The sequence below is a fragment of the Nilaparvata lugens genome, chromosome X (assembly GCF_014356525.2).
Source record: "Nilaparvata lugens isolate BPH chromosome X, ASM1435652v1, whole genome shotgun sequence".
Classification (NCBI taxonomy): Eukaryota; Metazoa; Arthropoda; class Insecta; order Hemiptera; family Delphacidae; genus Nilaparvata; species Nilaparvata lugens.
The window spans coordinates 3,882,920-3,895,908 of NC_052518.1; the positions used below are offsets into that span (position 1 = coordinate 3,882,920).

Consider the following 12,989-nt stretch of genomic DNA (forward strand, 5'->3'; position numbering starts at 1 on the left):
ATAAGCGAGTGATGGGTTGTTGAAGTGCTAAACTCAGTTTTCTTTTCAGATCATAAACGGTTTCGAATTTTCCATTGGAGTTTTTTTTAATACATTCAGTATATCATTGGCTTTGTTCTAATATGCGTTTTTCGCGATTAATGCCAAAATAAACAAGTTATCGAATTTACAAAAAATGATAATTGATGAACAATATGAGGAATAAAATGTTTTAGTTTGGAAAGATAAATTTTTGAGTTTTTAAGAGAAGTTCTAATAATATAGTCGAAACCGTTTATGATTTGGAAAGAAAACGGAATCTGGAAAGTTAGCACTTCAACAACCCATAACTAGCTTATTAGACCACTTAAAAATTTCAGTTATATATTTCTACTTTAAGAATAAAAATTATAAATAAGAAAGTTGTTTTTTTTTAGTAAAAAGTCATCCGTTAAAGACCACCCGTTGTTGCAACTTGCAAAAATATTATCACTATTAAATTTTATAAAACTTGAAAGTGAAAAAGCACTCACATTATTTGATGTGGCGACGTCCGTTTCGTGCTGGTATCGCACATTTTCAAGCCAAACAGGAACTGAATGTGAGTGCTTTTTCACTTTAAAGTTTTATAAAATTTAATAGTGATAATAATAGTGGAAACAAGATGGATAACCAACAACAAAAATATTATTTTCAAAAATTGCAGTTTTCACCCTGAATAGATAAAGTACCCATTGAGAGTGCCTCACACCTGCGAGATTTCAGATCTGCGAGTGAATTTTCCAGACAAAATGAAACAAGTTGGACGTTGTGCCGTTTCAGTTTGTATATTCTCACAACATCGCTGGCTGATACACAGGGAGGAGGGGGAGACGTTTCCTTCACTCACAATTAAGAGATTCATGGATTTCATGAAAAATGCAAATCTCCCAGATTTGGTTGATATTCGGGCTATGGATAGAGCTTGGCCTAACAAGTGTCGTGCTATAATATGAGACGTTTCGATACAATACAGGGTGAGTTATTCACTCAAACATAAAATCTTCCCTCCACTCTCAGATCAGAAAAATCACTCATCTTCAAATGCTTATAGCTCAAGAATAGGAGAGAATTTCGCCAATGTGATGACATACTATTGTTCCTCTCGTTAAGTACTATTATTCCTGAGAGTTTTGAGCGATTTTAATTCATGACCATTTTGCAAAAATCCATGATGATGGATGTCATAAAAAATGCAAATCTCCCAGATTTGCTTGATATTCTGGCTATGGATAGAGGAGAATAGATATTGGTTTTTATCTTTTGAAGTCATGATAGCAGTTAAAAATGATAGTTTCTTGATCCATTCTGAGCTGCGATGTAGCCTATTAACACACTATTTTGATGTTTTACACAACGATTATAATTGACTGCATGACGTTGTTTCAAACATCAAAATGGTGTGTTGAAATTGATCGATATTATAGGCATTTGTCATTACAAAACCTATAAATAGGATCATGATCAGTTTCTAGTAGAAAAAATGGAATTGTTTCATTTTGGGAAGATATAGGATTTTCGAGTCTCTTCTGTGTGTCACCATCACGTTGTTAGGCACAAAAAAAAGATTCTCTAACAGATTTTTCAACATTTATTGATTGATAAAATTAGTAGAATTGATGGTGATGTTGTGAAATCTCTCCATAATAAGAAAACAAAGATATTTTTAGTGAAATTTGACAATATCTTTGTTTTCTTATTATTTATTGATTGGATAATTCGTTTTCCAGGGTTTTTCATCCCTTAAAAAGTATAGCGGGGGTAAGTATTGCATATCTGGATCACTCATGCCACTACAAACCCAAATAAAAAAAGAAACTCATACACAATATTTAATTTTTTGTGTAGTTTCATTTGTTATTACATTGATTTTGATGTGTTAGCAACACGGTATTGATTAATTATTGAAAACAATACACATTCGTAACGTATCTTAATAAGGTTTTATTTATTTTTACACATTGTATCAACGTTCACAATTAATTAATCATTGAACATACAGTATTATGAATGAAATTGGAAACACAGAAATGGAATAATTTCATTTTCAATGGAGAACTGACTCTCTACCAGAACGAAAACATGAATAATTATTGAAAATAAAGTATATTAAACTTGAGAACACAAAATGGGATAACCTTTTTTTCATTGGAGAGCGGAGTTCCTAGTTTCTACCAGAACAAAAACACAAAATTAGCCAGAACGTTAGACAAATTGGAATAGATAATCACCATGAAATGACCAAAGCTACAATCATTATACAATACTCTTAATTTATTTGAACAGCATATTGAATTTAAAGTTAGTTGAGATGGAATTAAAAAAGAGAAACAAACTGTTGATTTTAATAGGGTGAATGATCAAGATTATGATATGCATTGATCAATTACGTGGAAATTACAAAACTTCCAATTACTGAAAGCTTGGTTTATAAACCAAGATTTACGCACATAACTAACATCAAGCCTAAATAATATTTATAAATAGATATATCGAGAATTTATCCATATAAAGCTTTTGAATAATAGAAGAAAGGAATCCAATTATTTACAAGAGGACTAAGAATCGTTAACATTATAAAACAGGGTTTTTGTTAACATGTTTGAATAAATTTCAAATTTTGATTGGAGACATCTTTAAACACAAATTTAGTAATCTATAATCTAATCACAGAAGTAACATCGAATCAACAAGGCAATATGCCGAGAAAAATGTTTACATTTAGCAATACATCAAGAAGTATATGAAGTTACTATCAGTAAGTTAAACGTGATCCAACAATCTGCTGCTGACTTTTGACTGAGGATATTCTTAAATTATAGCAGCATTATTAATAACATGATAAATATTACATAAAAGAAATATTTCAACTCAATAAACAAGGGCTTACAACTAGTAAACACCGATTAAACACCGATTAAACTTTGGAAATATAAACATATCAGAGAAGAAATTGAATGAAACAAAAACACGAAATGACAGTAAATAAAGTGAAGACAGGAACGAATTATTTGGCCAATTCGTTGGACAGCCAGTCGAGTCCTTCATACAGCCCATTGCCTTGGGTCGCACATGTTGCTTGGATGTACCACTGTCAAAAACAATGCAAATATTGCGATTATTATTTCAAAAATACTTACATTAGAACACAATTTTATTCGGCATTCAATATTACAAAAAATACATCGACTTCATCGAAACACAATTTTCAACTGCAAACACACATTGTTTACACATCAAATCAAATTTATTCACTCAGAATTCATACAAAATATTCACAAAAATATAGAACAAGTTACAAGTGAACAAGATACTACTCACAAGAAGTACAGTAAGTTATTTGACTTTGTACGCTAATAGGAGTTCAAGTGCTATAAATCAAACTATAGTGAAGTCTACGTTATAATGGCAATGAAAAAAGATAGGAGAAAAACGTTGCTGATCCTCTGTCTTGTCAATGCCTTCTATAGACGATAGTTGATACAGGTTTATTGATGTAATATCAACTGTTCATACTCGTTTAAAATAATCAATTATATTTTATTAACAGGAAATAATATTTTTCAGTAATTTCATAATGAATTCTCATAATTCAGAAGAAATATTTTGTTAATTACTTATTAATTCTACATTGTTTAAAGACGATCTGGCAACATAGCAAAGCGAGAAAGAGATAGTGCTATCCGCTTTGTTGAATGATAGACAAGGATAGCAATACCATTGCAAATTAAACACTGCCATTATAACGTGGATCTGACTATATGTATTTAGATTATCATCCAATATAGATTAAGATGTAGAAGAAGAAGGAGTAGGAAATTCGAGTATGATGAAATGAAGATGATTGAGTTGACTGTTTTCACTTTTTGTGTAGATGAGAAGTTGATATTGTGGTAATTATTCATATTAAATGAAAAAGACTAAGAAATTGTCAAAGACCACAAATTTATTGATACTTAGAAAGACCGGTTTCGGTTATTATACCATTGCCAATCTCTGATAAACTAGAGGTAAATAAATTTATCAGAGATTGACAATGGTGTAATAACCGAAACCGGTCTTTTTAAGTATGAATAAATCTGTGGTTTTTGACAATTTATTAGTCTTTTTCATTCAATTTGACTATCTGTCATGGAGTGCCATTTTCTCGGCGATTTAGAATGTCTATGTTGAGGAATCTTAAGTCTATTACTTGTACTCTATCAGGCCTATTTTTTATTCTGGTAGTGTAACAGCTTACATTGTTAAAACTATTAGTTCTGAATGACCCTTCATTTGTATTACTTTAGAAAATCTACAGACAAGACTTGGCAAAAGGAATGACAATTGTAATGACAAAAGTAATGATCAGAACGTGATCTATCTCCGAGACAGAGATACAGAGAAACACTTCGATTGAGATGAAAATAAACCAGAGTAAATGAAAAATAATAGAGTTAAATATATCAACGTCTGATGACTAATGAAATGATATACCGTACGAGTTATGAATTTGTTGTTTACAAGAATTTAATGAGTTGGATTCTGTCTACTTACATTATTATTCCTAATCTGATTCAGTCCTAGTTTGTCGGTTAGTTCCGACGTTGTCATAGCGTTCGGGAGATCCTGTTTATTCGCAAAGATCAGTACGACTGCATCTCTAAGTTCATCTTCTTGCATCTGAAAAAACGAAATAATTATCATTATGCAATACATGACTCTTCTATCTAATTGGTTTTATTCGATTTCTCAGCTAGAATTAGCCATTTCAGTACCCTCATGAGGCCGCCACAAATAGCTCTAGCAAATCTGAGGTAATCTGAATATTAGGAAATTGTCCAAGTATTTTTATTTTTTATTCTGATTTGCCTAAATAATCTAAAAGATGATGTTCAATTATGTGGGAGGTTGAGTTTATACTATTTTATTCTTTCAAATGACAATAAGATGATATTATTATAAATGTTTTAATCATTGAATAATGAACACAAATAATGAAAAGTTTTTTTGATCAGCTGTTTTTTGATCACTTTTCTTAGTTCCATGTTAGCGGCTGGAAAGGGTACTCTTTCTGGCCTAGGCCGGAAAGAAACCTGTTCTGACGTCAGACGAGAGTCGTCTGCAAACAATGTCTTTCAGATCTACGTAGGGACTGGAAAACAGCTGCTTTCTGTGCAGTGTGGCGAAAAAGAATTTTCCAATTTATTCAGTTGTGCATAATAAGCAGGGCCACTATATTGATGCTAAATAGCTGGCTGCAGTTGTAGAATACAGGATTGGAAACCATTCAATTGCAATTCTATAGAATATTTCCCGAAATGAATGTTTAGCCAAACAGGTACAATGAAAGTCGTAAAGGGGTTTTACTGGGAACCGCATGGTTTTAAAAAAGCCACAATTTTTTAAATTTTGAATAAAAACTTTATTTTCTCACACAATGTGTTCTACAAACTCGGAACTTTGAGAAAATTACAAAAATTAAGTAGCAAAAATAACATGGCGTAGATGGCGTCCTTCCGATTGAATAAACGTTTCCAGACGTTCTCTGAAGCTACGCATCGTATCTCGTGGAATGTCTTGGATTTCTCTTCGAATGGCTTCTTTCAACTCTAGCAATGTGCGTGGTATTTAGGGTTTCTTGAAATCGTGTGTTTACGCTGAAAGAAAGAAGGAAGCCATTCGAAGAGAAATTCAAGCCATTCCACGAGATGCGATGCGTAGCTTCAGAGAACGTCTGGAAACATGTATTCAATCGAAGGACGCCACCTACGTCATGTTTTTTTTGCTACTTAATTTTTGTAATTTTCTCAAAGTTCCAAGTTTGTAGAAGACATTTTGTGAAAAAATAAAGTTTTTGTTGAAAATTAAAAAAATTGTGGATTTTTTAAAACCATGCGGTTCCCAGTAAACACCCATTACAATCAATAGAAGGTATCAGTCTGCTATAGTGAGGTCCACGTTATAATGGTAGTGTGTGATTTGCAATGGTGTTGCTATCCTTGCCTATCATTCAACAAAGCAGATGTCGTTATCTCTTTCACGGATTGCGATGTTGCCACATCGCTTATCAACAATGTAGAAATTCAACTAATTGACAAAATATTTAATCTCAATCATGAAAACTTTTTATTACATCTTTAATATATTTTCTTGACAAATAAAATATGATTAACTAATCATGAAAATTTATTATTACATCTTTAAAAAATATATTTTTCTCGACAAATAAAATATGATTAACTATTTTCAACAATAATGAACAGCTAAATTCATCAGATATACTTGTATCAGCTGTTTGGGAGGCAAGGCTGAGATCTGGCAACCCTTTTTTCCTATCTTCCTACACTCCCATTATAACGTGGACCTCACTATAGTATCAAATGGCACGTAGTATACTATGAATCACGTCTACTTCAGGGCCAGACCATATTAGGCTTTTTTAGGCGTTTTTTCATTAATGACAACTAAAATAAAACATGTTTTTCGACAGGAAGCTGATTGGCTGATTATGTTGGCGCCTAAAAACAACGCTCAATGTGGTCTGGCCCTTATTAGGTGGTGAAACTGAACTTTTCCTGAGAAGAAAAATATTACCATGTACTGCAACTCTTTAGCAGCTTCGTCCATTCTCTCCCTATCGCTTGAGTCGACAACGAAAATCAGTCCTTGGGTATTTTGGAAGTAGTGACGCCACAGTGGTCTGATTTTGTTTTGACCACCGACATCCCAAACAGTGAAGCATATGTTCTTGTATTCGACTGTTTCCACATTGAATCCTACAATCAAATTAAAGAGACACCATATTCAGTACCCATGTTCCGAGAATGGCAATAGAATATTAATAATGCATGTAGTAAACAGATGGAACAAATGAAATATTGCATTCATCATTCAAACAATTAGGAATTATAATCTTACCTATAGAGTGTATCTTAAGGCTGTGCAAAGGCTAAAAATAAACTTTCTACTGATGATATTTTCCAAGTTTTTCGATTTGATTTTCATCAAGCTATCAAAATGAAAAAGTTTTCTCAGAAAAACATTTTTTTCCGATCATTACTTTTTGAGATATGAGCGCCTAAAGTTTAAATTTTTGGGACAGAACATTTCAAATTCGGTAAGAGATAACAACATGAAATTTAGAAGACAAATTCTTCATGGTATTGGTGATTGAATAAAACAAATATTTTCTGAAAATATCATTTTTTGAGAAAGTTTTTCAATTTACCAAAAACAACTCAACAAAACGTTATTTTTGGTTATTTTTAGTAAATGTTTGTTTTATTCAATCAACAATACCATGAAGAATTTGTCTTCTAAATTTCATGTTGTTATCTCTTACCGAATTTGAAATGTTCTGTCCCAAAAATTTAAACTTTAGGCGCTCATATCTCAAAAAGTAATGATCGGAAAAAAATGTTAGTAAATTGAATAACGTCCTCAAAAACCGATATTTTCAGAAAATGTTTGTTTTATTCAATCAACAATACCATGAAGAATTTATCCTCCAAATCTCATTGTGTTATCTCTTACGGAATTTGAAATGTTCTGCCCCAAAAATTTAAACTTTAGGCGCTCATATCTCAAAAAGTAATGATCGGAAAAAAATGTTTTCTGAGAAAACTTTTTCCTTTTGATAGCTTGATGAAATACAAATCGAAAAACTTGGGAAAATATCATCAGTAGAAAGTTTATTTTTAGCCTTTGCACAGCCTTAATGTGCAATCTTGTGTATCTAAACAACACGTTGTCTTTGGAAAAATAAAAAAGAGCATATGTTGCTCATGAAAGGATACATTTTCAAAAATGTATTGTATTATTGTAGTCTAGTGGGCCTCCGCCGATAGGCAAAGCTACAGGACCCGGACTGTACACAGTTGAGTATCGCTAAAATACATGTTTTCTTTCGAGCCTGTAGTCATGGTAGGGGATAATGCTATTAAAAATGCTAATGCAGTAAATTTAGTTGGTTTGACTGTAGACGAAAGATTGTCATGGAATGAGCATGCTGATAAAGTAGCTGGTAAGATTAGCAGGGGTCTCTTTGTATTACGGTATATGGTAAGATTTGTAAATAGAGATATTGCTAATATCTTTTAGGTGTGTGTACTTCTCTCTCATTTACACTCACCTGGTATATGGCGTAGAACTTTGGGGAAGTACGTCTGGTTTAAACTGTCAGAAATTATTCATTTTACAAAAACGTGCAGTGAGGTACTTGCCAAACCTGGATTACAATCAATCGTGCAGGAATGCGTTTAAAGGACTAAAATTGCTCACTTTTCCATGTATTTATATTTACAGAGTAGTATTATTCATTGCTAATAAGATTGAGGCCCGGTTGCACAACAGCCGGTTAAATTTTTACCGTGATTAATTTCATGAGAACCAATCAGAGAAGGCCTTCTTGATAAGACGGCTTCTCTGATTGGCTGTCGTGGAATTAATCACGATTAAAATTTAACCGGCTGTTGTGCAACCAGCACTAAATCATTGAAAAAGAATTGTGATGTTCATAGTTATTTTACTCGTGGCAATGGGCACCCATTTATTAATCACCACAGATTGAGATTCTCTGACAAAAGTCCTAGTGTAATTGGTTTGAGACTGTTTAAAAAGTTATTACCAAAATGTTTATATGCCCCATCAATAAATTTTAAAAGAGAACTCTATGCATACTTAGTGAATAGGGCTTACTATAGTGTAGATGAATTCTTATATAGTGTGATGACACTTGAACTCTGCTGTTGTATTATAAATGTATTCTTACCATTGTTATATGCTTAAATTTTTAATTTTACATTGTTATTCTGTCTATTTTTATGTTTTGACTTGGCCTGTATGTTCTTTTTTGGCTCAATAAAATGAATTTGAATTTGTGAAAATATAATAGAATACTTCTATAAGTTATAGTCATGTTACATAGTCATATATCCACGTGTAAATTTGCGTACAGACTTATGCGCCATGAACACGTGCATTCCACTCTTCATCAGCTGATGCTATGCTTATTACTGCTTATTTATGTTGTATCTTACTGTTTCTGTACAAATACATGAATAATAAGAATAGCATCAGCTGACGAAAAGCGAAATGCTCATGCTCGTGGCGCACCTCTAGTCTGTACGCACATCAACATTATACATTTTTGTAAACCTACGTTACAGGTTACAGAGTTGCAGCGTTATGGGGCCACTAAAAACAGGACAATTGTGTTTACACACATGCTCGTCATGCATTTTGTGTCATCAGCGAGGGTCAAAAACAGCTGTTTAGCAGCAGCTTCTAACATAAAATAAGCAATCAAAACAATAAATAAACCACTGGAGAATTACAAATGATAGGTACAAAAATAATTTAACCTCGAATAGAGCAGCGAAGAAGAAACAAACAACAGAAAATCAGAGGCAAAGACATAACCTGAAAAATTTGTTCGAAGCCTTTCGCTGTGATGACACAACAATGTATGGCTCAACTCACACATACGCGACTCAGGTCGAAAAGAGACTCGACTCCAGTCGCGAGCATGTGTTTTCAAATGGTGACAGTCGCGGAGACTAGAATCGACTGGTCTGAGTGTCACCATTTGGAAACATATGGTCTCGACTGGAGTCGAGTCTCTTCTCGACCTGAGTCGCGTATGTGTGAGTTGAGCCTAAGTGTGAGTTGGGCCTATGAGGACATGTGTGTACACATATGTTAAACACACTTGTCCTGTCATAAGTGTCTCCCTAAGAAACAAGATTTCAAACTGCACATAGTGAAAAAACAAAATTAATTTATTAGCTTCCAATTTTTACTAAGTAGGTGTGCTGTTCAAAGGTGCTATCAAAAAGGGTTCTATAAGGTTGATGATATATGAATTACTATTTGCAGTGTGATCTATTTATAATGAGAAATATTTGGCACACGCTTCAAGATGCTCTACAAATCGTTAGGTGTATAAATACTCCATTGATAGCATAATAAACAACAAACCTTGACTGGAAAAAGAAGGGTAGGTCTGGAGATCCAACTATAGAGATCTTTGTTGACACAAATACTATAAGCTTATTCGTGGGAAAGAGAACTCTAGGAGGTATAAAAATACATAAAATCTTGTAAATTACCTATTGTTGGAATGGTTGTCACTATTTCGCCCAGTTTTAGCTTGTACAAAATTGTAGTTTTTCCGGCGGAATCTAGTCCAACTGTAACAAACAGAGAAAACTGCTATAGGCTGATGATGAAATATTATTAGACCTACCAAGTGAATTAAGCTTACAAGAACTACTGAATATTTGAGTTCATTAAATTGAAACATTATAGTAAGCTCATTTTACAACATTTTGATGCTAACAAGAAATTATTTATCCAAAAGACTGCCAGGAATCTGTTTCCTTTTGCTCAAGCTGAGGTGACAGGTGATGAAGGCATATCTGGTCATGGTATATTATGCACGTTTCCATTGCCATATTGGCCCATATGAATAAAACCAGAGCAAATGCTCATGAGCAAGAGCATGGAGCATAAGGTTTTGCTGATGAGAAAAAGGTAGAAGCAAAAGCATTTGCTAATTTTTATATGAATAAGCTTTACCTTATACTCCTGAACTCTGGAGCAAATGCTCACGTATTTTGAAAATTTTTCATCAGCTGATTCGCTTTTGTAGACCTACTTTGTTTTTATAGCTCACGGAAGCGCTAAATATGCAAGTAGGGTGCACCGCTTGTGTTTGCGTCGTCTGCTCTGTTTTCTATTTATGAATAGAGTTTTGGGTTAGAATTTTGGAATAGCGTGAAAAAATTTCATCTCTATAATAATCTTCAGCATATTCTTATAATATCAATAGCCTTCTTATAATCGTCTACACTCTCATCTTCTTAAATGCCTATTTCCTATTTTGTGATGGCTACCTTTATAACAGGTAGCTAGCTATCTTTTGTATTTATTCTTCTGTAGGGATAATGGTGATATATATCATGGTTAAATCTAAAAAGAGTTTTATAGTTCTCAAATATTGGTTGTGATCGTATCTGGTATAGTTTCCTCTTCCTCATACGAATTAGTTGAGCTATTTTACTATGAGCAAAAGGTGATAAGCTGCTCTAGACTAGACTCACCTTTTTTGAAGCATTTGCTTCAAAAGTTGAGCAAATGCTCTAGTTTATTCATACAATTTTGAGCAAAAGCTTTTACTTTTGAGCAAATGCTCAAACCATTTTTTTGATGAGCATGAGCAAAAGGTTTTGCTCACGTTTATTCATAGAAAATGAAGCAAATGCTCCTTATTTTAGAAGTATAAGCAAATGCTCAACTTTATTCATATGGGCCACTGACGCTGCAGAAAAGGGCTGCCAGGATCATTACTGTAAGCGAGCATCTTGCTCACTGCAAGCCCATTTTTGCTAGGCTGGGTATTCCAACTGTAATCAGCCACTTCCTCATTCTCAGCTTCATGTACATCAAGAAGAATCAACAAAGTTGTGTTAACTCGGACTGATGTGGTACAACGACTAACGTGAAATAATAATCTAATCTTGCGACCCCTATTCTACACAACCGCCTATCATGCTTTATATATTTTGCACTTTAGAAACCAATTGAATCATCAGATTAAAAAAATCCATCATATAAATTAAGCAAATCAATTTATTTCCATTTTTGAGAATGTCAGCATACCAGAAATTTATTGGAAGACAGGCATTTTCTGTCCAACCAAACCTGTGCGATTAGCTGCTGAATAGGCACACTCAAATTACATTGGACGGTATATTTTTCTGACATGTTTTTCAGACGTTACGTCTGTTAGTGAATATGAATACGGGTTTAATTTCAAGTGGATCAGTTGCCAGTGGTCTTGAAAATAATTGAAACTTACCATAACCTCGAAATGTACTATTAGCCATAGTTGTACATGGAAATTCTTAAAATATGTTAAGTGCTTCATAGATTTGGAGCTTCAAATAATATGTAATTCCATAAAGATGTATTGAAACCCAACAAATCAAGTAGGTTTTCCCTCAAAAGTCAAAAATTACTCTTCTTCAATACAATATTGCCGGGCATGTATTTTTTAAATATGATAACACAGGAGATGAAAATCAAGTACTAAAAACATTATTAAATTATTCTTCCATGAGTAAAACACTTACCCATAAGTATGCGCATTTGTTTCTTGCCAAACAGTCGTGTGAGAACACTTGAAATTGTTAGCCCCATGATTGTGGCAGTTCTGATCCTATCACGGAAATTATATCAATCAGAGGAAAAATACTTTGAAACCTAACAAAAGAGAGATAGTGTATCGCCACGTCAAAATGGTTACTTCATAAATGAGGTACAAATGAATAGGTTATTTTGCAAACACCGCATACAGCACCAAATTATCAACAACGACTACACAAATGATGACTACAACTACAACAATCTACAATAACAAGGCAAGGTACAAACTACAATGGAATGGAATGGAAACGACACGACTGTATGACAAGAAAGGCAGCCAACTTATGAAACTTCTCTTTAATGACGTTCAGAGATTTTCTCTGGTAAGTTTACAATGGCAGTTTTTATTTGCTATTTGTATTTTCGATTCAATTTGAGAATGTTTCTTTTGTAAATAGATCCTGTGATTGTCAAGTCACTATTCGGATTAATAGAGCTTTTCACAGCGTGTCTTGTCTGGAAACACCGTAAGTGAATCAATCATTCTACGTTGAAAAGTTTTGCCGTCATAATGTTCTCGAAAGCATATCAACATAACATTGAGAACTATTAATTGGATTCACCACCTGATTAACATTGGTGTTGCTATCCTAGTTTGACATTGAAGAAAGCAGATCTATCCTTTTCTACTTTTGCTAAATCGTTTGTTGTATATTGAGAAAAATGATGAACTACCAGAATATTTTTTATCTCGATTATGAAAATGTATTATCATGAAAATGTATCATTATAAAATTAATAATTATCATGAGGTGATATTTTCCAAGATAAAAATATATTTG

General features: G+C 33.2%; 1 protein-coding gene across 1 annotated transcript; it reads right to left on the reverse strand.

The window, feature by feature from the left end:
- Window positions 1-1,947: 1,947 nt before the first annotated feature.
- On the reverse strand, window positions 1,948-12,491 carry LOC111057443 (ADP-ribosylation factor 2). Its single transcript, XM_022344868.2, has 5 exons — window positions 12,135-12,491; window positions 10,110-10,190; window positions 6,595-6,776; window positions 4,555-4,680; window positions 1,948-3,109 (listed from the first exon to the last, which is right to left on the reverse strand). Exons 1-5 carry the CDS (start codon window positions 12,199-12,201, stop codon window positions 3,026-3,028), a joined length of 540 nt encoding a protein of 179 aa, XP_022200560.1. The 5' UTR covers window positions 12,202-12,491; the 3' UTR covers window positions 1,948-3,025.
- Window positions 12,492-12,989: the final 498 nt, after the last annotated feature.

What these genes read in the sequence shown, in the direction of transcription:
- LOC111057443 (XM_022344868.2), bottom strand. Translation starts at nt 12,201, where the DNA reads ATGGGGCTAACAATTTCAAGTGTTCTCACACGACTGTTTGGCAAGAAA. An exon ending in ACAAATGCGCATACTTATGG is followed by an intron (nt 10,191 to 12,134) that starts GTAAGTGTTTTA and finishes TGTTTGTTACAG; the next exon opens with TTGGACTAGATTCCGCCGGA. An exon ending in ATCAGATTAGGAATAATAAT is followed by an intron (nt 3,110 to 4,554) that starts GTAAGTAGACAG and finishes TGTTTTTGACAG; the next exon opens with TGGTACATCCAAGCAACATG.